The following is a 25,606-nucleotide window of genomic DNA, read 5'->3' as shown; positions in this document are numbered from 1 at the left end:
CAGAACCTTTACTTGGTATATAAATTCTAATAGTCGGTCATCAGGTCGTCATCGCATTCGTTACTATGTTCCAAAGCTGCAAATGTGTCTTGAAAAGATGCTTTAGATCACCACCCTACGTCCTTTTTGCGTTGTGATCCAAGGATAAGTAGGTGGGACAAAAAAAAAGCTTGGTTACTAAATAGCTCGTTTGGGAAAACTGGATGATGCGTGCCACTTTTAGTTTTCGCCATGTAATATCCATCTTGCGCCATTTCATTGAAGAAAAATTCCATCTGATTATTTAAAGTTATCCCTATATCCCATCTTAGAAAATCGAGAAGATTTTCTTCAAAACGCCGTTTAAGCATAGATGAGGTAAAACCAAACCCCTCATATTTGCGACCGACAAAAGGCTTGAAATCGGTCAGGACTCGTTAGCAATTTTTATGAAAGCGATTGGGCTTGTTATGACTTTGCACACATGAAGAATCGCCAGTTTTTTGCCATATTGCCGAATATTTTAGTTTCTTTATGAGTCAACTACAGATTGGTAATCTCTGGGTTGGTGCTCAGCATTGGGGGATATCTCTCCTTGCTGGTTCGTCTTTTTACTAGTGGTCCCTTCAGAGCGCTAAATTATGGATTTCTCTGATGATACCTTGAATTATCACAGCTCTTCAACCATTGTATACCACGGGATTGATGGTTCGAAAGCAAACAAAATAAAAACCATGTGGTCGACGGGTCACAAACCAAAGATTTATTGATGGGTCGCAGAAAAACAGGCGAAATTACACTGTTGGCACATCAAAGACATTGAATTTTGTCACTCTTCCTTCGCCGCTCTTTTATATCGTATCCAGGCGGATCAGACAAACCTACAGTTCCCGTAGTGTCCCAGTCAGAGTCTCCAAGTACCGAAGCTCCGGATAAGGAAGTGGGAGTATTTAGGTGAAAAAATTTATCGCGTTGGATGTTTTTATCCAATAATGATAGTATTAATTTTATAGGACTCATAGTAATATCTAGTATCATTACTTATCCACTGTAGATTACACTGGGGAATCTTTGGTTTCATGCTTGGCAGTCGGAAACTGCCTTCTTCAGTTTTGTCATCGTGACGTGCAAAAAAAAATAACCCGAAAAATAAGAGGGCGGATAAAAGGGGACGCAGACAAAGTCCTGTCATTATTACTATGGAACAGCAAGTCATGACGGCTGCTCTTCCTATGCTCATTCTTGGCCTTGGCTGGACCGGACAGTTTCTCGTCCAGTTATTGACGGAGTTGCATCTGAACTATGCGGCGACAACGCGCGACGGTCGCAACGACACAATAAAGTGGGAGATGCCACTGGATTCCTGCTCAGACGTTGATGCATCGTCGCTTCCAGCAGCAAGAACAGTGTTGATCACGTTTCCAGTGATGAATCCGGAATGTGTGAGGTCGCTGATTCGTGAATATGAAAAGTTGCACGGTGCGTCCCAGTGGATATTATTGTCTTCAACGCGTCCGTTTACGGAAATTCCCAGCGACCGACACAGTCCTCTTGATCCATCCAAGGATACTGGCCGTATGGGAGCAGAAACAGTGATTATACAACACGGCGGAACCGTCTTGCACCTTGGCGGTCTATGGGGCGCGCAAAGGTACTATTCTCCATGGATGAAAATTTTGAGCGTCATATAGAAGGGATGGGATTGTAATGCAAGATTGTTTGATATCCAAGGCAACCGCGTAATTGGGTGCCGCGATTTGCTACCGAGTCGGCTCTTCGCACCAAACTGCTCAACCGTCCATTACATCTTATTCACGGTCAGGATGTGGCGCGCGCCATTGTGGCTGTCCATGAAAAATTTCAACGCGGTGAGCGATGGATCATTACTGACGGCGGATGCTATGACTGGATTCGCTTGTTCTTGGCGTGGGGCTCGGATGAACAAATAGCGTTGGCACGAGATCTAGCACGAAACGATGCGCAATGTCGAGAAGCGTTGGGTGAAGGCACGTTGGAAGAGGTGGTACAGCGAGGAGGAGTACGACCGCGTTTGGACTCTCGCGAATTCTGGGAAACATTCAAACTGACTGCCACCCAATTCCTTGACATCAAATAGCAGTACTCCCCATTTACCTTTTTATTTTCGAATACATCTCACTGAGACTAGGATCGCTTTCTCATCGTTCGAAGTTTCTGGTCACCCATTTCACCCGAAGTCTTTCTTGGATTATTTTACGTTTAAATATGATGTATATTATTCACAGATTCACAGCTGAATATAACTTCTCATCAGAAAGAATGTAATAGCGGGGGCGACAGTCCTTTTTGGTACAATACTGGATCCTTGAGTATATTGTCTTGGACGTGTGAACGTTGGTAGTACTCAAGGACTCGGTATCACTGTGTTGCCAAGAGTTGATCAAGGGTCCAAAATAGATGGGTGTCAAGGTAATATACGAAATCGGCTATGCATAAGCGACTAAGGACGCGTGCTGTTGAAATTATGCTCATAAATGGCTAGACGAATGTCACAGACGTCAACGGTCGATTCATGGGACAAGCGCGAATAATTAAGCAACACGATTTCATTGGCTGTGCAAAGGTTTGGCTGGACTACTTTTTTTCCATTTTTGTTTAAACGCGTTTGTTGGGCGACGGTGTTGCATTGGGAAAATACCGACCAAGAGAAAGAAAGCAAAACAAAACATGGTTGTACAGACTGATGTTTCTGATGTATAAGAGTATTTTGGTCATTTGCTGCATTAAAGACATGCATGTAGTATGCAACCAGCTTACGTTGAATCTCGAAAGTTGCTATTTCAGTCATCGTCTGCATAGCATCTACCCAAGTTACGGGAACCGCTCAGACATGGAAACATGATGACAGACGAACAATGGAGCCGGCGAATGATCATTTTTCAAGCTCCGTCGCCGGCTCCGATCTGGTGGGACTTTTTTTGCAGATTTTTCACTCCCCCATCCATACTTGCTTTATTCACCTGTATCAATTCGATACAAATACATTGCCTTTATAAATGTATGTTCCGTTTTTATTAATTAGAGAAAAAGGTTAGCATAATATATACAGAAATAATGTATGAAATTCTTTATGAATTGATGAAAAACACACCTTTCAATCTGAACTACGTCATACATGATTTTCAAACTACGACAGTTCACTTGCAGCCGTCCTGCTTTCCTTTTTTCTTTTCTCTCTTCTGATAATTTTTTTTCAAGAATTTGTTTCTTTTCACCCTTTTTTTCCTTTGAATACATTTTTTCATCTACACTTGATTGTTTGCAATGGACTTTGCATGGGTAAACGGGACCAATCCCCGGAAGCCATTATCTTACACGTCGGATAATGTGACTCCGGCTACGCAAAGGTATCTATCGTATCACATGGTGTGATCCTTGCTTGGCATGGATGATTGATGCAAAATTTTACGGTAGTACGGAAGCAACCCATCGATTTGCACCCGCTCAGAGTTTACGACGCCATCGGGCGGATACCATGCCGTCGCAACCATGCTTAAACTACGGCTATTCCCCGTCTCCTAGTGGATTGAGCACTGGTGTCCGTCATCGTTCGGGTTCCGTTACTTTCCCGGCCGAGGTGGGGCTGTTTTCAACACCTGGAACGGACGAAGTGACGAGTCCCATGGATGAAAATGCGTCCAATACCATCGCAAGTACCCTCGCGTCTTTAGGTTTGAACGAAGACACCGATGACCACGGCACTCACGATACCCCCGCCGTTACCACCGCGGCCACCGCATCCTATTTCCCCTCTGACGAACCCACGCGTCATCGCTCCTACACATTTGCAGGTCGCAATCCGCTCGATCGTCCCGATCTCAATCATTTGTTGGGCTTCAGCCCTTTTTCTCCCCAGACTCGAAGCGCTGTGCAACATCGACCGCGCGCCATTAGCGTTGGCATGGCCGACAATGCGCAATTCATGCCATTTGAACCCATCATGTCCAAGTTGTCACATCCCGCAGAAACAAGTAGCATGTTACGCGCATCGCGTAGTAGCAGCAATTTGTTCGATTTAGGAAAGGAGCTTTACCAACCTCGTACCATGAGCCGTTTACACGAGCAGCTGGACGACTTTGCAGAGCAAACCGTCAAGGTAATAAAAAAAAATTGCCTCGTATGTTTGAATGATGTCGTTGCTTACATTTTTTTTTTCTTTAGCCTCAAACCACCGAGGAGTCCCCTTCCTCATCACCTGCGCAGGTGCCTTCACGCGCTTTATGGCTTGGCAACGTCAACCCTTCCGTGAGTGTACCGGATCTTATAAAGTTGTTCTCCTGTTACGGTCACGTCGAAAGCGCGCGTATCTTGTCTGACAAGGAATGCGCATTTGTCAACTTTCTTACCGTGGAATCGGCAGTGGCGGCCAAGAATGATTTCGAAACACGACTAGGCAGTCGTCTCAACGGCACCGTGGTGCGAGTTGGTTTTGGCAAAGCCGATGTCAATGTGGCCATGGCATTGACCAATGAAGCGGGACCTAATGCGCAAGGTCCTACTCGCGCTCTCTGTAAGTGTTTCTTTTTCTGTCATCCCAGGCTTTTTTATTTTCTTTGGCAAGCTAATGGACGTCTTTAGGGATCGGTAACATTCCTGCCAATATCAGTCCTTTGGCGCTTCGTTCTTTGTTTCAACCTTTTGGATCGATTGAATCGGTGCGAGTCTTGTCTCACAAGAACTGTGGTTTTGTCAACTTTTACAATCAGGAAGATGCCGTAAGAGCTCGCAAGGCATTGCAAAACAAGGAAGTGCTGGGTCCGGGAACGGGCACGGTCCGTATTGGATTTGCCAAAGTTCCGACTGCTTCAACAGAGGATCAAGACGATGTGTCGGGCATCTCTCCTTCATCCATTACTACGGCGAGTCCTGATACTTACCAAGCTACACAGTGGGCGACGGCCATGATGATGACCAGTATGTTGATGGATACCCCTGGTCAATCCCCGTCGGCTTCCGGTTTTCAGCCTACCAACCTTCATACAGCCATCGCGTCTGAACGCCTTTACATCATGAACCAATTAGGTTATGATGGTCCGGAAAGCGTCAAAGGTACGAATACAGATGCTTAATTCCTTGGGTCTCGCCTATTGACATGTATATAATCTAGATCGTGTGCCTCTCGCGTACGCTTCTTCTATTCCATTGCTTCCCGAGTTGGGCGCTGATCGGAAAGTGGAAGTATTGCGGTTACGTGAAATAAGAAGGGCGTTGGATAACAATCAAGGACTGGATCGTGTCGAGGACATTGCGGCAGAATGCATGGATGATATCATCGAGCTGTGCAGTGGTAAATTGCTTACAAGCAAGTTCATAGAAATAGACGGCGATCCTAACTTTAAGCTTACAGATTATATTGGCAATACCGTGGTACAAAAGTTGTTTGAATTCTGCAGCGAATCCACAAAGGAAACCATGCTGAAAAAGATTGCTCCTTTCCTCGCTGCCATTGGTATCCACAAAAATGGTACATGGGCTGCCCAAAAAATCATTGACTATGCCAATACTTCAGTTCAGGTACGTTTCTCTTTCAATTGGTTGGTTTTAGGGATTACACCACACATGTTCAACCGCTTATATCCTGTAAATTTTTTAGGCTGATTTGGTCTGTACGCACGTCGCGCCCTACGTGCCATTACTGTTGTTGGACCAATTTGGCAACTATGTTGTGCAGTGCTGCTTACAGATGGACCACAAGCGAAATCAGTACATTTTTGATGCCATCGTGGATAAATGCTGGGAAATTGGACAAGGGCGCTTTGGTGCACGTGCTGTCCGCGCTATTCTTGAGAACACAGCCGTACTCAAGGAACAGAAGGTAATGTCTTTTTTTCGCGGCTTTTTCCTGGGATTTTGTACTCATATGGAACATTTTTTAGATATATGTTGCGGCTGCTATTGTACAAAATGCTGTTCTTTTAGCGACCAACGCAAACGGTTCGCTCTTGTTGACGTGGCTTTTGGATGTGTCGGAACTGTCTGGCCGTTTCCGTGTTTTATGCCCCCGCTTGTTACCCTATTTGAGCAAATTGGCGATTCACAAGTTTGGATCCATGGTGATCTACAAAATCATTCAGCAAAATGAAGAACCAGACGCAAGCAACCTGTTACAAAACGCGATCTTCAATGATCCTGGTGTCTTGGATGACATATTAAAAGACCAGGTTTACGGTGTATCCCTGATTCAGAGAATATTGACCGTGGCGGACGATCGATCCAAACTGGCATCCAAGGTGATGGAATCATTGACCCGTCTCAAGGTGGAGCACCATTCCGGTTACAAAAAGCTGCTGGATGAGTTGGACACTGTGCACGCGTCATCAAACGAAGCAAAAGACTCTGAGTCGACCGACGAGACGCCATGGCTTCAAAATCCCCAAACGGTGGCCATGATGGCCAATATGTACGCTGCGGCCATGACAGCGGCTGCGGCTGCGAATATCCAACAACCTTCCGGCGTCACTCCTGATTTGTCTCAGCTGGAGCAGCTCATGAAAAACTTGATAAACACCAAGAAAGATAACCAGGAACCGGAAAAGAAATAATCTCTAATAACTTTTTTTTAATTTGCTTTATTATTCCTGTTTTACATATTTATAGAGTAGAAGCGCAATTCCGGCCATTCTTTTTTACCGGCAATGGAATCGCAGTAGCCCATTCCTGCCTTCCCTTCTTAAATGTACATACTTGTTCTGTTTGATTTTTATTCCTTTCTTTAATATCTAAACTGTGACGTATCTTGTTCCCTCTTCCGTTTCATTTTTTTTTTACACACGAAAAATACACGTAGCTCGGATTACAGTCACCGCTCGATTTGGAAATGATCGATTTTGGAAAATATAAAATCACAAAAGATTTTGATCAATTGTTTGGCAATTGTGAGAGAGCACTTTTCTGGGATCGCACGTAAAATACAGAAGTGTGAGAAAAGTATCAAGGATGACAAGATGTAGTTATTGTCGGAAGTGGAGATGGTACATTGTGGCCAGATCGATATCCTGGCGGTCTCCTGTTTGATCGGCGGCAGTCTTTTTGAGGAACGTGATAGCTACCCTTGTATGTTGAACCGTTGATATGCATAGTATATGCCCTTGTCAACCGTATTCAGAGCATTATTTTGGATATTTGTCCAACGAATGCCGTCAGTATGTAGCGTGTTTACGGCTGATCAGAGCCAGAGTGACCGAGTAAGGGCGCTTTGTCTGGAAGAGCTCGATGTTTGTTTCCCAGGTGGTATCATGTCTTCTCAAGTTTAAAAATCACATCAGCTGCTTGAAATGACGTGGTGTTGTTTGTGGAACCCTAATGGGCGTTTGTGGTCCTTTGTTCACACGTTTGAAACCGTTGCTTTTTAACCGAAGCTTTTTCGAACTTCACTTCTCTCAACTGTTTGTTACGAAACAGAGGCAACCTTACACCGATGTGGGCCCAACAACACACTACTGCATTCAACAATATCAAATCAGCTTTCCAAAACGCACCGGTCCTAAGCTACCCAAATCTACATTGCCGTTTCCGCGTGGCTATCACGATCACTTCCGACAAATGCTAAAGTTCATCGAGGAATTCACAAGAGCAAAACCCGACTGTTTTGAGTACGCATTCAATTTGTCAAAGGTTCGGGGTGGACGGTAAGTTCACAAATTGTTGTTGTTCTCTATTGCTTTATGATTCGTTGGATACCATCGTCTGTAGTGGTGCCAATTTTGCCGAATTGGTGACCACTGATGGATACAGATGCAATGTGCGCTTTTTCGTTCGAGCCGATTCGAAGAGGCGTTATCCGACCTCGAGGCTAATGACTTTGCGATAGGGGAACTTCCCTATCTTCGCCTATGAGAGCCGATCCAGGGGTGACAGACGTCTTTGTAGCTTCCGGTGGCGGTGAGTTTCTTCCCCACGAAGAAAACGCCCTCCAACGGTCTCGACCGAGTGAGGTTAGACAGTTTTCCACGGTCGAATTCTATATACAAAGGCGCATTGCAACCATCCGACCATGTGCATAGCCAATTGTTAAGGAGTGTTGACAGCTTGCGAGTGTGGAGCAGAACGTTGCTACGTCGAAGGCCACAAACTTACTGTCAGCTCGCTTATTCATTACCAGTCTGCTTGCTAGCAGGGAACGACTTTTGCCCTTTTACGACCGCCGGTTCACGAAGCTCCGGTTCCGATGTTATGTCAAGGAACAACAAACATCAAGTGAACTGATCAACGTATTTGTCACAGGCGGAAGAAAGCTCTGGCAAGATAACGATTAAAGCGCCGAAATACAAAGAACCAGGCGGGTTTTCGGCAAGGCCACCAGTAAAGCCAGGCACGGCGGCCAACTACTCACCTGAAAAACCTCTCCATGTAATCCAAGATATCTACGCCATCAACGAATCTGGCGTAACGGCTCGGAATCAGGACAACAGAAATAAACGTAATCATGACGACGATGAACAAGCCATGGCGATCGACGCGAATACTAGGTCGATCGAAGCAACCAAGGTCATGGAACGTCGGCAAAAGCTACTGGCGAACCTGCATTTGCGCGGCCATTTAAAGGAAACTATGATGGATTTTTGCCCGATCTACGCTTTTTGGTTGTTCACTTTTGAACGTTACATCGCAGTTTTGGGGGAAATCAGCACGAATAAAGCGGATAGCAATTGAAGTGATCTGTATGAATGACTGCAGGCACCTTGTCAAGTAGTATTTTTGTCTGATTCGATTTCATTTCATGGCCGAAAACTGCCATCTTTACATCGCCTGAATTCACTTGAACCGACTTCATGGCGATATGTTGACATGGACAGCAAAACAGTCCTCTAAAGCGCTGTTTTCGGCTGGAATTTCTGCCGTCCCCTCCAACTGTGTTGACGACCATAAAACTTGTCAATAATTGTCTCTGGCGCTGTAATTAGATTGTACAAGACTCAACAGTTTAGGGAAAATTTATGGGAAACGATTTTTGATCTAGACAAGGTCTGTCCAAATCAACTACATTTTTCTCCGTTGCAAACAGGTGATGCCAACTGCTGATGAAGTTAAAATCTTCTGCCGGCGCACTGAAAATCGCCTGCCAGTAGGCTCCACTGACCAGACTGTAGCCAAAGTTATATGCTTCATTAGACGCGCGCCCCCCCCCCCCGACCCGTCCCTTCCTCATAGGGTCACCTTAGCTCTTTCATTATGATCTTGCCTCCACCGTTCAATATAATGTGCGCGGCATCACTCCCCTACAGAAAAATAAAAGGGAACGCTATCAAATTGCGCAAAAGCCTTCTGTGAAAAGTAACCGCTGCTGACATTTACTTTCCTTCAAATCATTACATCATTCAACAGCAGTACTTAACACTTCCCAAAATAAATGTTTGAAGCATGGGAAAAAAAATAAGCTAGAATCAAACAGGGAAGATAGCGAATTGGCATCTAGCAATGGCTTGTGGCATCAGGCAAATAATGAAATGATGCAGCCAGAAAACATATCGCGAAGCTTGGTAAAATAGTTTCTGGATTGTTAGCCCATATCAGCCAGCAATGATTGTGGGAAAACCGTTTGAAACGCAAAGGCTTATTTTCTTTGGCATAACGACCACTTTTTAAAATCGCTTAACATCAAGTGAAAATGACCGTACTGCAAAGGAAAAGCAAAGTGTTTTTCATTTATCTTTTTCTTTATTTTATTATTATTCAACCCACAAGAGTTGAGAAAAAGAATAATAAAGGCAAAAGCCTTTTTTATTTTTTATTTTTCATTTACCTTTGTTGCGATTAAAAAGCAAACCCACCGACATCCCTTCCACAGTGAGTGCGCTGATGGCTAGTCAGGCGCCCAAAGGGAAGAGCCGACGGGAACGAAAACAATCTCTTCAAAGGATGGCCAATCCTATCATTAGAAGATGGTTTTCGGATTTTTCGCCATACCCCGAATGCTTTACCAAAAACCGGAGCGTTCATCATTACCAGTAACCACCAGCCTAGCAGCCCCTGATTCCGAACTGGCGCATAAAAGAAAAAAAGAGATGAGAAGAAACGCCCTCTTTTTATATCTTTTGCTGACCTTCGATTTGTGACCCTGTTGTTGACTGCGAAAGCACCTCATTGGATGGGTTCTCGCAACAAAACTCACATACTCCGCCGCCTTTTCTTCTCTTTCGCGTAAAGCCATGCAAAGAGGGACTGCGCCATGTCATTGTTGCTGCCATGAGCAACCAATGTCCACTACAATTACTCTATAAGGTGCAGTATAATCTATGGTGGACTCCTGATTGCGACGTGCTTCAGCCTTTGTGCACATTCTTTTATTGTGTTGTATGTTAGGAAGTTTCTCTATCTTTGCCCTACCCCTTTGTATCAATTTTGTTTCGTCTAAAACCCGTGTATTCAGTATTGCTATGATATCAAAAGCTCACATACTACTGCACCTTGCCAGGAAGCCATTCCCAAGGTGTTGTGTTGCAATGGCGATGGAACATAGATAGCGCAATGACCAAGCGCGCAGCGAAAGCATGTGAGCGTGCCTAAAAAAATGTTCTTGAGGGCTACGTCAAAAACGTTACAGATATGTAAACGTCGAAACACGCATCAGCGCAGTAACAGCACCTGTACCTTGGTTCCTCCGTTTACAATGTGCTATAGTTTCGCATAAACTGATTGATTTGCAGGACCCGTGTTGTCTCCTCTTCAAAACTAAGTTCTCCTTCTCCGCTAAGTCACCGTTCGACTTTGGAACCACTTTATGAAATTTTCAGGCATCTTTTTTTATATGCTGAATGCTAAGCCAAATCCGATTTGGAGTAATTCGATTTAGGCTTCACGTTTTGTGCTTCTCCGAGAGATCTCAAAAAGAAAATGGTTACGGATATTGTTATTCGGGATGTTAAAATCGCATCACTTATCGCTGGCAGTTACAGCCACCGCTCGATTAAGATCATTTTCTAGATACACGGATTCACTGTTTTCTGGGATTCCTAAATCAAGGAGAACTGTATTGCACGGCAGAGAAAAATGCTAACTCGTCAAATCAGTTGGGTACAGTGGTCTTGTTGCTCACGAATTCACTGCAACATTAGAGATTGGTGTTTTTTATTTTTTGCCTTTACCCTTTTTGGAAGTCTTATCGTTCACTTCAATTAGCTTTTTTGGTACACCTTTTCGCAGTAACAGCTCAGAGACGTTTTTAATCTGAGGGCCTTGCACCATGATCTCGTACAAAGGATTTTTGGGACTCACGCCGTGAATAGGATTGTCTAAGAATGTGGAAATATAAGCCATAATCCATGTGATGATGCCAAGGTTGTCACTCACAGGTGGCGCTGCTCGCGCATAATTTGGTCAGGTCCTTGCACAGGTCGTCGATATCTAATTCAAATGCCTCCACGCCTGTCACCTTGGTAATGGTCTTGCGTCCCTGTCGAATTTCTTGGGTGATGTTGACAGGCTTGGGTTCGCCTTTGCGCAAGACAGGCTCCTTTCCAGGAAGCGTCAGTACGTGGAAATGCTGCATTTTGCTCAATAATCTATGAATACAACAGGATTCGCGCGGTTGAGTAAAAAGGGGTCTTGTGCAGAACTGTCCTAACACAGTCTAAAATTCCGAGTGTCTTACCTTTGACCCAATTGGTCGCGCGCAAGTTTTTCTACGGTGTTATACTCTGGCTTGGTCAACAAGGCGTCACAGAGAATGGCGTCAATTTTCACCATTCTGCATTCCAATTAGTTAGGTCGATCACGGTAGGAACATCACGAGGGGCTCTTACTTTTGGTTCCGAGGATCTGCAAGATTGTTGCCTTTTACGTAGTCCGTCAAAACTTTTCGTACTTCAGCTGCCGTGTACATCGCATTTTTATCATGTTTGGCCGCATCAAAGAAGACAAGGATGGAATTGCCTAGCGGTTTATACAGTTCTTCAATGGTAGCGGATTCCATTTTTTGGGGTGCAGTTGTAGACGATGTGGCAGCTTCTGATAATTTTCCATTGCTGCTGGATTGAGTGCCTTTGGATCCATCGCCTATTGTCCTAATAGGCTCTACATTCTGTAGACTGAAAGAAAGAATAACAAACTATGTCAGTGCCAAAACCCGGCTTTAAAATGCCCTTAATTTCAATGCATACCTTGGATGAGAAAAATTGATGGAAGTGACCATGGTTTCTCCTCGTTGTTCTTTCAATTTCAGTAAACCATTCTTCTCCATAACTTTCAAGAATTTTTGTACTTTTTTCCAGCTTGATTTTTTCACATCGACCTCACTGCCTACATCAAAAGGCCGACTTGGCAAAATATAAGAGGCATAAAGAGTAGATGCAGATATAGGAAGGAGGGTCGCCGCTTGTTCCGATGTCACTTTGAAGCACAGTGCTTGATAAAGCGCAACCTTCAACAGGTCATCGATTTCTGCAACAAAATATGATGAGGAGGTAGTCCGTTGTATATAATGTTGTGTTATCGCTCACCATTTGTTGTAAGTTGCACAGTCGATGATTCTGTGCTTTCTTCTTGTGCATCCTCATTTTCTTGTACTGCGGCAACGGGAGCGGGAACTGGGGCGGATTCCATGTCATCTTGTGCAGAGGAAGGGTTCTCTTGACCGTCCTCTTCCTCTTCGTCGGTGTCACTTTCGGATCCCACTTGCAGTTCCGGTGGTTCTGATTTATCACCCATGGACCACAGGTAGTCGTGGAAAACATGAATAATGTGAACCGCTTTGCCTTTCATGCCTGAGCGAACCTTGATATCTTTGCTAGGCAATGCCATGGTGCCCACCGCGAGCGGGAACCTAGCATCGGTTTTAGTTTTCTGCGGCGTGGAAAATACGTAAAGATGCAAACGTACGGATAATCCTTGATGGTAATGGCGACTAAATCACCTGTATCCAAGTTTGGCAATGTGCCTTCGGGGCCATACACAAGACCGGGAATCATGAGATCTAACCAAACGATCGTGACCGCAGGGTGTAAGACCGGTGTTTCAACGGGAATTCTGCAATCCACAGAAAAACAATAATCGAGCAAACAACATACCTGCGCCTTCCATAAGTTTATGAATCACTGGACCCCACGTGTACAACTTTGGCAGAATATCGGGCCAGCGCCACATGGTGTAGACTAGACAACATGGTTATGTTAGTATGGGCTGTCAGAAAAAAAAAACCAAGCCTTGATATTCTACCGGTCGGTACAGGTTTAAGGTTATCTACTTTGAGCCACAGTGGATTTTTATCGACGACATACATGGTGCCTCCCACTTTGATATGCGTGACAAACTTTGCTGACTGAAGCGTGTCGGGCATCAAGGGCGTAGCACCTTCTTTTGTACATTCTTCTTTGATGGAAGGATAAGCATCGTAGACTTCATTCTGGAATCGTCGTCGATCAGAGGAACGCAGTGGACTGAATGATTTGAGATTGGTCAATGGTTTTTTAAACATGGTTTTTTCAAAGTCTATTAGCGAACGGTGGACTGGCGACCAAGCAAGAAGAAACAAAAAGTGTATTGAGGGATTTGAAATTTTTTGCCTTTTTTGACCATCCCGTTCTTATGTAAGATAAGTTATTGTTGTTTTCAACTTTCTGATACATATAAACAATCATCTGTAACATGTCAGATACCAACCATCTATCCCACAAATCCCTCCTCTTATTTTTGTACACCCATAACAATAGAATAATAGCTAGAACTCATACTGGTTTATTGACGGCACATCGGCTTCTTTTACATTGCACGTCACAAACACGGTTAGGGCGCACACAAAAAAAAAGGTAAAATTCCTGCGGCCCAAGCGGTCTTTCCTATTTTTTTTTTCTTGGCTGTTCCAGAATAACATAAAGCACGACGACAATCATGGCGTGGTTCGATTCGCGCACGGTTTTCCTCTCTGCTTCACTATTCTTTCTACCGCTTTTGGTTCTTTGTGCTGTGTTATGTTTGCCTTTGCTTATCTTTGTCATTAGTAAGTCCTACCATTCAACCCACGCCAGCTCTTACATGGGCTTGCAAGCCGATAATGACTAAAACTTTTAATGCGACAACCCCATAGTTACTCTTTACCTCGTTGCATGGATTACTTATCTTTTCTATGCGCAAAGTGACGCTCATTTCAGTCTGCCTTATAACCCGGCTAGGATAATTAAAGTCAACTTGGCCGTCCTCGACTTGATCTTAGGTTGGGTCTACGACATTCCCATTATTATCGCATATCTTCAATGGCGATACTGGCATATCGGTACCGAGAAATTTAGACACATTGTAACGTAAGTGACCAGTTTTTATTGCTGCAATGAAACTGGGGCTCTTCCTCTATTGTTCTTGTTGCTCAACTTTTTTTCCTTTAGCCGAGACATCACTTACTCCGATGCCGATACCTTGTGCAAACTCGACGTTTACCATCCCGAAAAGAAAAACAATCAACGAGCGTCTCCTATTGTTGTTTTTATCTATGGTGGTTCATGGTCGTCAGGGGCTAAATATCTCTACACACCGTTTGCCAATACGTTACGAGAGTTGGGTTATGTTGTGGTGGTGCCCGACTATCGAAAGTATCCCAAAGTCAAAATTGACGGCATGTACGATGATGTCCGTCAAGTCATTAAATGGACCTACAAACATGCCGGCGAAATCGATGGCGATGTAGAAATGCTCTACGTCATGGTAAGTAGTTCTAGCCATGAAGAATACAAGTGTTTCAGGTGAATAACCTTTCCCCCCTCTCTCTCTGTGTGTGTGCGTATAGGGCCACAGTGCAGGTGCCCATTTGGCTTCCCAGGTGGTTCTTGGTGACGCTATTGAAAAGGCTAATTTCCTTAAAGCCAAAAATGGGCCAAGTGAAAAGCGTGATCCTTCCACCAAATCAGCTTCGTACACGTTGACCGATCTGTCAGCACCACTTCAGAAAGATTTTTTGCCACAAGTGGAAGGTCTAATTTTGTATGTATTTTTTTCGGTTCAGCTAGTCTGCCTCTATTTGCTTGTTTTCGTGATTGGGAGATGTGAATGCAAAGGGAATCACTAACCTGTTTTGGATTAGAATGGCCGGTGTTTATGCGGTTGATCAGCATCTATTGTATGAAACGAGTCGCGGTGTTGAGAAAATTTCGGCCATGGCCCGTGTGATGGGATCTACCGTAGAAGGCTATTGTTCAAATTCACCGCTGGATCTGGTGAAACGTAACGGTGAATTGTTTGCCTTTAATGACGATATTCTAGATTTCGCCCCTCGTATTCTCTTTGTTCACGGAGAAAGAGATACCGTCGTACCCAAAGAGCAATCCATTGACATGTATAACATGCTGGGCGATGTTTTGCCACCTGAACGTCGTGACGAAGTGGATGTACGAATGCGATTATACAAACGGCTGGGTCACGCTCAATGTATTCTCGGTAAGAAACCTTCTCTTCCCCTCCCCCCTTTTTGATCACTTGCTTTATTTATTGGAAATACGGACTTACATGATCATTCCTTTTTTTTTAATAGACTTGATGCCCAGTATTCTTCCTGCATCTCGGTTACGAAAATCATTAATACGTGATTTCCAAGAATTCATGGATTATTGATTGCCAAAAATCACTGCTGAGGTCAAGATATCCTTTTCGTTTGCATGACCCATGTATTGTTTTGCCGATTTCCCAACGGACATCCAATCTTCCCTTTTTCGACCATCCCCACGATAAGCAAAACAAAAGGAAAGATGGAAGTCAAGCCTATCGTATTTATGTAAAACCATTTTGTATAATTTTCATCTATTACGCAATACATTTTTAGAGAACAATGACACATATGATTATGATGGATGCGGGTGAAATTTTTAATAATGGAATGCATGCTATGACAAAAAGGTGGCAATCTTCTTGAATCCCTCTGCACCCGATGTGACCCAAATGAGGATACCAGATCCAATGGCGGTATTAATTATCCAATTCCGTGCGCTCCCTTCACTTTGCTGTTCGTCGGTTTTGCTTTCGTGTTGTGACTTGTGGGTGGATTGATGGTGATCGTGAGCTGGGGCTTGAGATTGAGCTTGTTCTTGATCTTGTTTGACTTGCTTCGGGATGGGGTCGGTAAGAACTTCTTTTAATTTTTGGCGCGGATCCTCGTCCTTTTCATCGACGCGAATGAAATCCAGGCCTTCGACATCCATAGCAGACGATACCGTCTTGGCAGCATCGGGTGTAAACGGCGTCAATGTGTCGGGTTCCAAATTTTGCCGTGCTCCACGATTGCCCACTTTTTTATCAAACGCCTGTACCCATTCCAGATCAATATCGCTATCTTCGGGCATAGCCTTATCAGATAACGCATGTTCAAAAATGATCTCTTCTTCGGCATCATATGACGGTGAAGCTGGTGTGACCGCCTCTTTTTCCGTAATATGATGAGGATGACGTTGAGCGACCCGCGGTGCGCTAGTTCGTGTATCACGCCAGGCACTCGCCTTTGTACGACTTCCGCGTTGCGCAACCTTTGTATCAAATGCCTTGACCCACTGTTCGGCAAGGACATGCTCGGGTCCATCCACATTGTCCATCTTGGTGGGCTCCTCCAGAATAACATTTTGCAATTTTTCGTCCGCCGTGCCGGGTTTGGCCTCTGCGGTCACGTTGATCTGTATGGATGGGGTGACATTTCGATCGCCACGATTATACGCCAGAATACGTTCAATGAGTTCATTCTTGGTGCCAGAGGTATCCAAATCATAGTCTTGGGCTACTTTGACCAAAGCGGGTTTTCTCATTTTGCGCATATGAGAGAGGGTCCATTCCGCGTAGTTGGTGCAGGAAGGTCGATAATGTCGCAGAGATAAGGAAGAAGCGAGATTCAATCGCACTCTGGAATGCAGTGTACGGAACATGTTACTCAACGGGAACAATAGAAAGGAAAAAAAAAAACGAGGGTAAGGGATCCTGCATTACTGTTGTGGCTTTGCCGTGGATAAATTATCGGGGGTTCAAGATCTTCCCCATTTAGGAAATCACAATCCCCCCACCTTCACTAATGGCAAGTTGTTTTTCCTGCTCATAAGATTCTCACAATGTCATTGATGAATGGGTATCTGTTTTTGATAGCTGAATTTACTTTGTGTGCTTATTTTTTATACCAGTAATGTGAATCGAATCTACTTGGCGCAAAAGACGGCCGTGTATAGTACGTCAAATGACGGAGACCCCAATACTATTTTCCGCCAGGGGTCTGTCTGCCTGAATCAACAGAAAATCGACACTGCTGAACATTTATTTCAGCAAGTATTTTGGATATGCTGTGTAATACCGGATGGTTCTATATGTCGTTGCATTTACTTCTGCCGGAATAGCTGTCAGTTACTGTTGAGGCTGTTAGGGCAGACAAAGATTCTGTTGCAACAATGATTAATTAATCTACCCATGAATATATACTACAGTAAAAATATTCTTGGTCTGTATGGCTTTCAAAAGGTATATTTCAGGATCATACTTTGTCGACTTCTGTCTTCGTTGATTAAATCGTTGGAGAGTTTTTGATCTCGAAGTTTTATGGGAGAAAAATGCTTGATGATCCAATAGGATTGACATTCTGTCAAAAAAAAAAAAAAAAAAAAAAAAAAAACCTTCCCAAAATCATCCGCTAAAAAGGTGTGAAGAATAATGATGATGACTATCCCAGGACGAGGTGGGTCTTTAGTGGATCCATCATCCCCTAGATTTTGCCTTTGACTTTGATCTGACCAATCAGAGATGGGCAATTGACTGGTCACAAATTTCCCATCATGAGCAGAAAAAAGGCACCATTTCGTCCAAACAGCAAAGGTTCCTTTAGCTTTTCTTTTCTATAGATTAGTTATCCAAGCTGGCTTACATCACCCGACGCGCATTTCATCTTTCTTCTACCGCTTGGTCTGCAGCTTCCATGTCTTCCAAGAAAGTATACGATTATCTGGTCATTGGCGGTGGTTCCGGCGGTTTGGCCTCGGCTCGTCGTGCGAGCGGTATTCACGGAGCCTCGGTCGCTCTCGTAGAGGCTCAGCATCGTCTCGGCGGTACCTGCGTTAATGTTGGTTGTGTGCCCAAGAAAGTCATGTGGAATGCTGGTAACGTCCAAAAAAAAAAGCTCGGGACCCATTCTTAGAACCAGTAAGACTAATGACGATTTCGTTTTACAGCTTCCGTTGCCGAAGCACTCCGAGATGCCAAGAGCTATGGTTATGCTGTGCAGGAAACCCCTCGATTTGACTGGCATATGATCAAGGAAAAGCGTGATGCTTATGTGAAGCGCTTGAATGGTATTTACGAAAGAAATCTTGGCAACGACAAAGTGGAGCACTTCCAAGGATGGGCAAGCTTTGTGAACGAAAACACTGTCCGAGTTCAGAAATCCGAAACCGAGGCCATTGAAGTGCAAGCTAAGAACATTCTTATTGCCACAGGTAATAATTATGCAACTTGAAAAAAAGAAAAAGAAAAAAGAGATATCAAGGGGAAAAGGATGGATGACTAATACAGACGAATGGTCGGAATTCGATTAGGCAGCCATCCTGTGGCTCCTTCTATTCCCGGCGCAGAACATGCCATCAATTCGGACGGATTCTTCGACTTGGAACAACAGCCGAAGAGAGTGGCCGTGGTTGGTACTGGCTACATTGGCGTTGAGCTGGCCGGTATCTTCCATACCCTTGGAACCGAAACCACTATTTTCTCGCGTACAGAGCACATCCTTCGTCATTTTGACCCTATTATCCGCGACACCCTGTTGAAAGAGATGCAATCGACTGGCGTCAACTTTGCCTTCCACACCAAGATCAATGCTTTGAAGCGTGAGACTTCGGACGGTCCCATCTCTATTGAATATGAATCCAACGGCACGCCTGAAACGCTCGAAGTAGATTGCGTGTTGTGGGCTACTGGACGTGTTCCCAACGTGAAGGGATTGAACCTGGAAGCTGCCAAGATCAAGACCGATGAAAAGGGTTACATTGTGGTGGATCATTTCCAAAACACGTCTACTTCGGGAGTGTATGCTTTGGGCGATGCTTGTGGTAACTATGAATTGACACCAGGTAAGCTTTCAGTATGCCAAAGTAGGACCAATTCATGGGTCCCGATTTTTTAATGGGGTCCTTTTTCCAGTGGCCATTGCGGCTGGTCGCAGATTGTCGGATCGATTATTTGGTGGCGCTCAATTCAGCCAAGCCCGATTGGATTATGAGAATATTCCTACTGTTGTGTTTTCTCACCCGACCGCTGGCACCATTGGTTTGACGGAAGACCAGGCACGTGAGAAGTACGGAACTGAAAATGTCAAGACCTATGTTTCAAAGTTCACCAATATGTACTTTGCTATGCTCGAGCACAAAGAGCCTACGGCTTATAAGCTGGTGGTGACGGGACCCGAAGAAAAGGTGGTGGGTGTTCATCTGCTGGGCAGAGGTTCCGATGAAATCCTCCAAGGATTCGGTGTAGCAGTGCGCATGGGAGCCACCAAAGCTGACTTTGATAACTGCGTTGCCATTCATCCGACCGCCGCTGAGGAATTGGTAAGATATTTTGAGCCAAAAAAAATCCAGAAACCCCCAAGCTTGGCAACGGTCTAATGACTTTTTTTTTTCTCAGGTGACTATGCGCTAAGAAAGGGCCCTCGGTGAATATGCATCCAAAGACAATGATGTAAAATAGAAATAAAGTTTTTTTTATAGACACCTCTTGTGGTGTGATTCTTTTTTGCTTTTTATCCAACTTGACCTTTCCATTATGCAACTAAATCACAGCCTAATTTTTCGTATTATCAATATTGTGGTGGCCTGTTTTATGGTGATTGGTGGTGTAGCCACCATCATGACAGGAGGTAATGTTCATTGCCTTGGTTTTCCATGTTGGAGTTGCGGGCTCACGAACCTTACAACTATTAGGATTTCCGCAGTTTATTCGTGGTATATTCTGTATCATATTCGGTGTCATGGTGTTTGTCTTTGAATTCCGTCTTCCTCCCATTGTAACGCAATATGTTTCGTACATGTTCTCTTTCTTGGGCCGTGGTATCTGTAAGTGTTCTGCCATCTGAGAAATTGAATCACCGAACTGACATTCTCGATTTTCTCTAGTCTACATCTTGTAAGTCGAGACAAAAGGGTTGGCAAATAGCGACACTCAAAGCAAATTTCTAACGTTTTCTTGATTTGTTTCCTAGCATCGGCTGCATTATTCTAAATTATTTAGCATTGGCTATTGCCTCTGGTGTTATTGTAAGTTGGGATATCATGCAATGCAATATCCGACGTCCGCTGATTGTTTTTTTTTTTTTTTTTTTTTTTTTTGTTTTCTTTTTGTTTTGTAACGTTTCATTGATTTGCAGGTTGTTCTATGCGGTATTGCATTTGTGATTTTAGAATTTATTCCGTCCATTGAAGCACCATCCAATATGCGTCGAGAAGCCTTGGACGAATCATTGAGCGGTATGCACGGCGGCCGAACTTCGGCGTGGGCCAATAACACCACCACCCAACCTTCCTACGGTCAGGATAATGTGGGCTATGGACGTAGTGCGGCAGACACCGGTTTCTCTTCCCATCAGGGAGCTGGCGCCGTGTAAATGGACATCATTTTATATTCGATCATTGTACATTTTTTTAATTTTCTGCAGAATCGCCTTTATCACAAAGTATACAAATTCATCTTTACCGAAACGGTACAATAAAAATGTGCCTCGGATTTTTGTAATAAACTCGCTCGAGCTTGGCCGTAGCCGTTCATATCCCAGCCGCAACTTGGCACTTCTCTTTTTATTGCAAACTATTTCAGTGTTCACATAACGAAAACGGTGGAGATAAATGACATGACAACAATAACGTTCGAGTCAATGCCTCGAAAATTTTTTTGATTACTTTTTAATGTGCACACGATATCATATATCATAATATAAATAGGCTGAATTTTAGGTATTATTACGGCTACAAGTGACATACTTCAATTGTTCTTTCTTGTTGAAGGGTGAATGGGCAATACGAGTGTTTCCAGAAAGAAGCTGAAAAAGCCAAAAAAAAAAAACCCACTTTCGGATGATGACGTCGCACATGGAAAGCTGTTTTTCCTGGGGCCACTTTTTTTGGATCTTTTATATCCCCGCTCCATTTTTTGTTTACACATTTCTCCCCCCCTTCTTTTATTCTTCAATAGTCATGTCCGAAGTCGAACAGCAAAACGTCAAGTTGGCCACTGGTACGTTCATCACATTTTTCTTCTCGATATGAGAACCGCCTTATTCACCCTTATTTTTAATAGCTGGCTTTGATGCTCGGTAATTTCTCGTCATGGCGCTTTTTTCTTGACGCGCCTCAGTGGCATGGCAACAAGCACATGAACTAACATGCTCTGTTTATTTTTATTTCTCTTGTATAGTTTCCCCAACACCAACCAGACCAAGCAGTACGTCTTTGAAGAATGAGATTCAAATCGAGTCTGTCGAAAAATGAGCTAATCACGGGTGGTGTCTTTTTTTTTTTTTTGGTTTTGTTTTTCATAGCTGCTGGCAAAACTACGTTGATTACTTCAAGTGCATTGACGCTCGTGGTGAAGACTTCGCTCCCTGCAAGCAATTCTACCGCGCCTACCACAGCTTGTGCCCCAACTCCTGGGTAAGCCACCAACCGGGAAACTAGATAATCTATTTTTCCCTTCGCTTCTTTTTAGGCAGGCACAGTGAAAACGAACGGGTCGAACTAATGACGTGTACGATTTGCAATAGATCGAGAAGTGGGACGCTCAGAGAGAAGAAGGCACCAACCCCTCCAACTTCAAGGTTTAAAACGATGGGCAAAGCTTTTTTTCTTCCTGTATGTAGAGGTGCATTTTTTTTGTGACTAAACGGACCAGAAAAAACCAAGAGAAGAGAAAAACTTGCAATGTGTAATATTTATGGACATTATGAACACTGATGGAAAATTTCATTTCATTTTCTTTCAATTAACATTATATCATATTCTAACAATTTGTGGGATGATTTTGATGAACGGATCAAAAAACAAAAAATGGTGATGATAATATCAAAAATCGTGATAAATAGTGTAGGGGATAAATACTTAAATAATCAAAGGAGACAAAAAATGGTTAGAACTTTACTCGAGGGTGCCGGCCAGTTCTTTATGGATGGGCTGCTTGTTCAAAGGACGCATGGTTTTTCGTTTGATCCACTTGTAGAATTCACCATAGGCGGTGTAAAAGATGTTCAAACCACTATAGAATAAAATAAAAAAAATTGTAAGTATTCTGGGCAGTCAATACTAATTGAGATGAAAAGCAACTTACATGTCAAGACCCCATTCCCAAGTAATACCAATCATTCGGAAACCGTCGATGGCTACCACACGAATGTACAAAAAGATGACCAGACACACAATATCAAAGATCAAGGTACCCATAAACGTACGCGATCGTAGGGTCTCCTTCAGGCCTCGCCAGCCCCACTCCACTTCTCGGTAGCTGCGACAGTGGATCATGACTACCATACAGGCAAAGGTGACGGTAACAAGGAGCGAGGAACGAGCTCGGAAGAAGGCATCGCAAGCTCCGGCTGGGTTCTCATGGTATTGGGAATCGCAAGACACGCCAGTGACGCCGTTGCCCGTGGTGTAAAGAGGCACAAAGAAAGCGATAATGGAAATGATGGTCATACCGAGACCATAGACGGCAGTGTCGAGCAAAATTTCCTTGTTAAAGATACTTTCGGTAGGAGGACGAGGCGGTTCTTGCATCACGGTCTTGGATGCTGGTTGGACACTCAAAGCACCGGCAGGAGGAGTAATAGCAATGTACAAGAAAATGATTTGCAGCGTAGACAGAGGAGCGGCCGTCTTTCCCGAAGGATCACGGATAGACAGACATACCAGGACCACCAGGGCAACACCGAGAAGACAAATCCAGTAGTACAGCAAGAAACGCTGCATATTCTGATAGATACGACGACCTTCGGCAATGGCTCGAATGATGGTGGCAAAATTATCATCTGTCAAGATAATATCGGAAGCCTGCTTCGCTACATCGCTACCGTTTTTGCCCATGGCAATACCGACATCGGCAATACGAAGGGAAGGCGAATCGTTGACACCGTCACCCGTCATGGCGGAAATGTTACCACGTCGTTCGGAAGCTTGGATCATTTTCACTTTGGTTTCAGGAGAACAGCGAGCAACCACCAAAGGTAAGCGTTCCAGAGCGTCAATTTCGTCGTCGGACAAAGCATCAAAGCGAGTACCGGTCATCACCAAGCTACGAATCAATTCAGGGCTCATGGTTCGCTCGTTCAAGATATTGATTTCCTTGGCAATCGCTGTCGCGGTAATTTCATGATCGCCTGTCAGCATGTGAACGGAAATACCGGCTTGATGCGCTTGGCGGACGGCTTCACAGGATTCGGCACGAGGAGGATCATAAATACCGGTCAAACCAAGGAATTGCAGTTCGGTTTCCATGTCTTCACGCGATTCAGTGTCGATCTTGATGTCGTCAGGGAACGGTCGGTAAGCCAACGCCATCACACGCAAACCTTTGGCGGCCAGACGATGAACGACGTCCATGATTTCGTCTTCTCCCTTTTCGGCACCCACAGTTTTGCACAGAGGAATGATTCGTTCGGCCGCACCTTTGGTGAAAAGTACCGTTTCACCGGTCTCTTGGTTGCTGCAAAGGGTCGACATTCGCTTGATCGTGGAATCGAATTGATATTCAGCCTTCAAGTGCCAACCCATGGCTTCCAAAGTAGGTTTGCCAAGATCAAATTTGTGCGCAAAGACTTGAAGTGCGACTTCGGTCGGTGCACCGCTGGCGATCCAGTCATCCGATTCGGTTTCGTCTTCCTTTGGTTTCTCGTCCAAATCCGGTGAGGCATTGATGATGGCTTCTTTGGTATCTGTCACACGTCGATGAATGCTGGACATGTTGCACAAGGCGGCACATTCCACCAGTTTGTTCAGTTCCGGGGATAAAGAATGCTTCTCTACGACTTCGAGGACTTCGTCGCTGGTTGCATCGACGGATTTTTCGGATAATTCTGACGTACGGTAAATGTCGCCTTCGGGGGCCAAACCATTGGGAGTGACATAGAAGAAACCTTTCTCCGGAGTCCAGAAACGCACGACGACCATCTTGGCCATGGTCAAGGTACCTGTCTTGTCTGAAAAAATATTTGTAATTGAACCGAGAGTCTCGAGACATTTCAGTTTGCGCACGACGGCTTTTTGCTGAGCCATTTCTTTGCCGCCCAAAACGAGAGTGACGGTCATGACGGTGGTCAGACCGGCAGGAAGGACGGATAAAGCAGCGGTGATGGCATACATGCCCACGTCATAGTTGGGTCTGAATTTTACGGTGGCCAGAACAATAATCGCGCAAAGAGCTGCGGCAACGAGAAGGTAAAAGTACATGCGGTTGAGACTCTTCTGAAGACGAGTGGTATCGCCGTCACCGGCTTCGTTCAGTTTGGCGGCCACCTTGCCAATTTCGGTGTTCATACCGGTGGCCGTCACAAGCGCTTTGCCACGGCCTTTGGAGACAATGGTTGAACTGTACGCCATATTAATACGATCGCCCAAAGGTTCATCTGTTGGCATAAAAAAAATAGGTCGGGTCAGTCATTCCGTCAATCAGTGAGCATTCATAGGTCCATTATGTGGGCTCTGTTTGAGCAAGATCTTTACCTGGAGATTCCAGTTGAACGAGTTGCTTAGTAACAGGAACCGATTCACCGGTGAGCAGGGCTTCGTCAGCTTCGAGGTTGGAGACGTAGAATAAGCGGGCGTCGGCAGCAATAGAGTCGCCTTCTTTGATGAGTAGCAGGTCGCCAGGAACGATTTCTCGACTAGCGATTTGTTGTTCTTTTCCATCACGGATAACTTCGGCATTGGGAGACGACAAGTTGCGCAGGGCGGCCAAAGTTTGTTCGGCGGCGTATTCTTGTGAAAAGGAGAGACCCAGATTGAGAATGGCAATAAACATCAAGAGAGAACCAGTGATATAATCGGCCAGACCGTAGGATACCGCACCCATAGCGATAAAAATCCAATTCATCGCATCGGCAAATTGACGTAACAAGATCTTGAACCAGGTCGCTCCACCGTCGGCTGCGAGTTCGTTGAATCCATACTTATGTTGTCGTTCAGCTGCTTCCGAGCTGGAAAGACCGTCGGTTAATGAGGTATTTAATTCCTTGGCCACCACATCAATGGCCAGGGTATGCCAGTCACGACGAAGCTGGTCGTTCGGCGGGTCTTTTTGCACCATCGGAAGGGAAAAGGAATACCAAAAAAAAAGATCCCCTTGGAATAAACCAAAAAAAAAAAAAAGTTTAACTGGGTTTACAATTTTTTGGATTGCAAAAGAAAAAAAAAAGTGTTGGAATTTATATATAATTCTGTCTCATCCGGAGCTCAAATTAGCGGAAATCCAACGAGAGAGGGGGGTTATATTTTTTTTTTTTGGTTGTATAACGTAAAAGAAAGTCTCATTTTTCTGATCCAAAAAAAAAAAAAACTTGAATTATAAAATCGGACGCGATTGGCTAGATTGTTAGATTCCTAAAACCTGCTGCATTTCTATCCTCTTCTCTCATTCCTCTCCATACAAACATAATGATATAATGACAGATGACAAA

At 44.3% G+C, this 25,606-nt stretch overlaps 10 protein-coding genes across 10 annotated transcripts; 7 read left to right on the top strand and 3 right to left on the bottom strand.

The window, feature by feature from the left end:
* Nucleotides 1–1,174: 1,174 nt before the first annotated feature.
* Nucleotides 1,175–2,268, top strand: BYT42DRAFT_554524 (uncharacterized protein). The gene is made up of 2 exons (XM_051566590.1): nucleotides 1,175–1,630; nucleotides 1,711–2,268. Exons 1-2 carry the CDS (start codon nucleotides 1,179–1,181, stop codon nucleotides 2,093–2,095), a joined length of 837 nt encoding a protein of 278 aa, XP_051426785.1. The 5' UTR covers nucleotides 1,175–1,178; the 3' UTR covers nucleotides 2,096–2,268.
* Nucleotides 2,269–3,282: 1,014 nt separating this feature from the next.
* BYT42DRAFT_610120 (uncharacterized protein) lies at nucleotides 3,283–6,560 on the top strand (the record flags this gene model as incomplete). The annotated part of the gene is made up of 8 exons (XM_051571365.1): nucleotides 3,283–3,365; nucleotides 3,433–4,114; nucleotides 4,180–4,528; nucleotides 4,597–5,067; nucleotides 5,126–5,305; nucleotides 5,366–5,532; nucleotides 5,612–5,833; nucleotides 5,895–6,560. 8 exons carry the CDS (start codon nucleotides 3,283–3,285, stop codon nucleotides 6,558–6,560), a joined length of 2,820 nt encoding a protein of 939 aa, XP_051426784.1.
* Nucleotides 6,561–7,320: 760 nt separating this feature from the next.
* BYT42DRAFT_610119 (uncharacterized protein) lies at nucleotides 7,321–8,670 on the top strand (the record flags this gene model as incomplete). Its single annotated transcript, XM_051571364.1, has 4 exons — nucleotides 7,321–7,646; nucleotides 7,829–7,952; nucleotides 8,132–8,179; nucleotides 8,242–8,670. 4 exons carry the CDS (start codon nucleotides 7,321–7,323, stop codon nucleotides 8,668–8,670), a joined length of 927 nt encoding a protein of 308 aa, XP_051426783.1.
* Nucleotides 8,671–10,780: 2,110 nt separating this feature from the next.
* On the bottom strand, nucleotides 10,781–13,488 carry BYT42DRAFT_554517 (uncharacterized protein). The gene is made up of 9 exons (XM_051566589.1): nucleotides 13,171–13,488; nucleotides 13,023–13,106; nucleotides 12,835–12,928; nucleotides 12,456–12,778; nucleotides 12,117–12,396; nucleotides 11,760–12,044; nucleotides 11,609–11,704; nucleotides 11,308–11,519; nucleotides 10,781–11,249 (listed from the first exon to the last, which is right to left on the bottom strand). Exons 1-9 carry the CDS (start codon nucleotides 13,427–13,429, stop codon nucleotides 11,086–11,088), a joined length of 1,797 nt encoding a protein of 598 aa, XP_051426782.1. The 5' UTR covers nucleotides 13,430–13,488; the 3' UTR covers nucleotides 10,781–11,085.
* A 696-nt stretch (nucleotides 13,489–14,184) lies between these two features.
* BYT42DRAFT_489848 (Alpha/Beta hydrolase protein) lies at nucleotides 14,185–15,552 on the top strand (the record flags this gene model as incomplete). The annotated part of the gene is made up of 5 exons (XM_051563962.1): nucleotides 14,185–14,252; nucleotides 14,334–14,547; nucleotides 14,732–14,925; nucleotides 15,026–15,378; nucleotides 15,473–15,552. Coding segments are annotated over 5 exons (909 nt in total), but the record flags the coding sequence as incomplete, so codon positions are not given.
* Nucleotides 15,553–15,821: 269 nt separating this feature from the next.
* On the bottom strand, nucleotides 15,822–16,847 carry BYT42DRAFT_489088 (uncharacterized protein; the record flags this gene model as incomplete). Its single annotated transcript, XM_051563913.1, has 2 exons — nucleotides 15,822–16,523; nucleotides 16,620–16,847. 2 exons carry the CDS (start codon nucleotides 16,845–16,847, stop codon nucleotides 15,822–15,824), a joined length of 930 nt encoding a protein of 309 aa, XP_051426780.1.
* Nucleotides 16,848–17,578: 731 nt separating this feature from the next.
* Nucleotides 17,579–19,666, top strand: BYT42DRAFT_554507 (uncharacterized protein). The gene is made up of 5 exons (XM_051566588.1): nucleotides 17,579–18,059; nucleotides 18,132–18,395; nucleotides 18,495–19,025; nucleotides 19,096–19,502; nucleotides 19,579–19,666. Exons 1-5 carry the CDS (start codon nucleotides 17,879–17,881, stop codon nucleotides 19,591–19,593), a joined length of 1,398 nt encoding a protein of 465 aa, XP_051426779.1. The 5' UTR covers nucleotides 17,579–17,878; the 3' UTR covers nucleotides 19,594–19,666.
* Nucleotides 19,667–20,715, top strand: BYT42DRAFT_554504 (COPI associated protein-domain-containing protein). Its single transcript, XM_051566587.1, has 5 exons — nucleotides 19,667–19,810; nucleotides 19,875–20,006; nucleotides 20,067–20,076; nucleotides 20,153–20,207; nucleotides 20,318–20,715. Exons 1-5 carry the CDS (start codon nucleotides 19,717–19,719, stop codon nucleotides 20,552–20,554), a joined length of 528 nt encoding a protein of 175 aa, XP_051426778.1. The 5' UTR covers nucleotides 19,667–19,716; the 3' UTR covers nucleotides 20,555–20,715.
* Nucleotides 20,716–21,079: 364 nt separating this feature from the next.
* BYT42DRAFT_554500 (cytochrome c oxidase subunit VIb) lies at nucleotides 21,080–21,931 on the top strand. Its single transcript, XM_051566586.1, has 5 exons — nucleotides 21,080–21,180; nucleotides 21,244–21,259; nucleotides 21,361–21,387; nucleotides 21,485–21,596; nucleotides 21,707–21,931. Exons 1-5 carry the CDS (start codon nucleotides 21,141–21,143, stop codon nucleotides 21,764–21,766), a joined length of 255 nt encoding a protein of 84 aa, XP_051426777.1. The 5' UTR covers nucleotides 21,080–21,140; the 3' UTR covers nucleotides 21,767–21,931.
* A 1-nt stretch (nucleotide 21,932) lies between these two features.
* BYT42DRAFT_525964 (uncharacterized protein) lies at nucleotides 21,933–25,372 on the bottom strand. Its single transcript, XM_051565341.1, has 3 exons — nucleotides 24,654–25,372; nucleotides 22,267–24,556; nucleotides 21,933–22,194 (listed from the first exon to the last, which is right to left on the bottom strand). Exons 1-3 carry the CDS (start codon nucleotides 25,234–25,236, stop codon nucleotides 22,077–22,079), a joined length of 2,991 nt encoding a protein of 996 aa, XP_051426776.1. The 5' UTR covers nucleotides 25,237–25,372; the 3' UTR covers nucleotides 21,933–22,076.
* Between the last annotated feature and the right edge of the window lie 234 nt (nucleotides 25,373–25,606).

This window comes from Radiomyces spectabilis (genome assembly GCF_025331425.1).
Source record: "Radiomyces spectabilis strain NRRL 2753 chromosome Unknown BYT42scaffold_2, whole genome shotgun sequence".
Taxonomy (NCBI): Eukaryota; Fungi; Mucoromycota; class Mucoromycetes; order Mucorales; family Radiomycetaceae; genus Radiomyces; species Radiomyces spectabilis.
The sequence above is the reverse complement of the archived record's forward strand: the minus strand, read 5'-3'. Positions and strand labels throughout refer to the sequence as shown.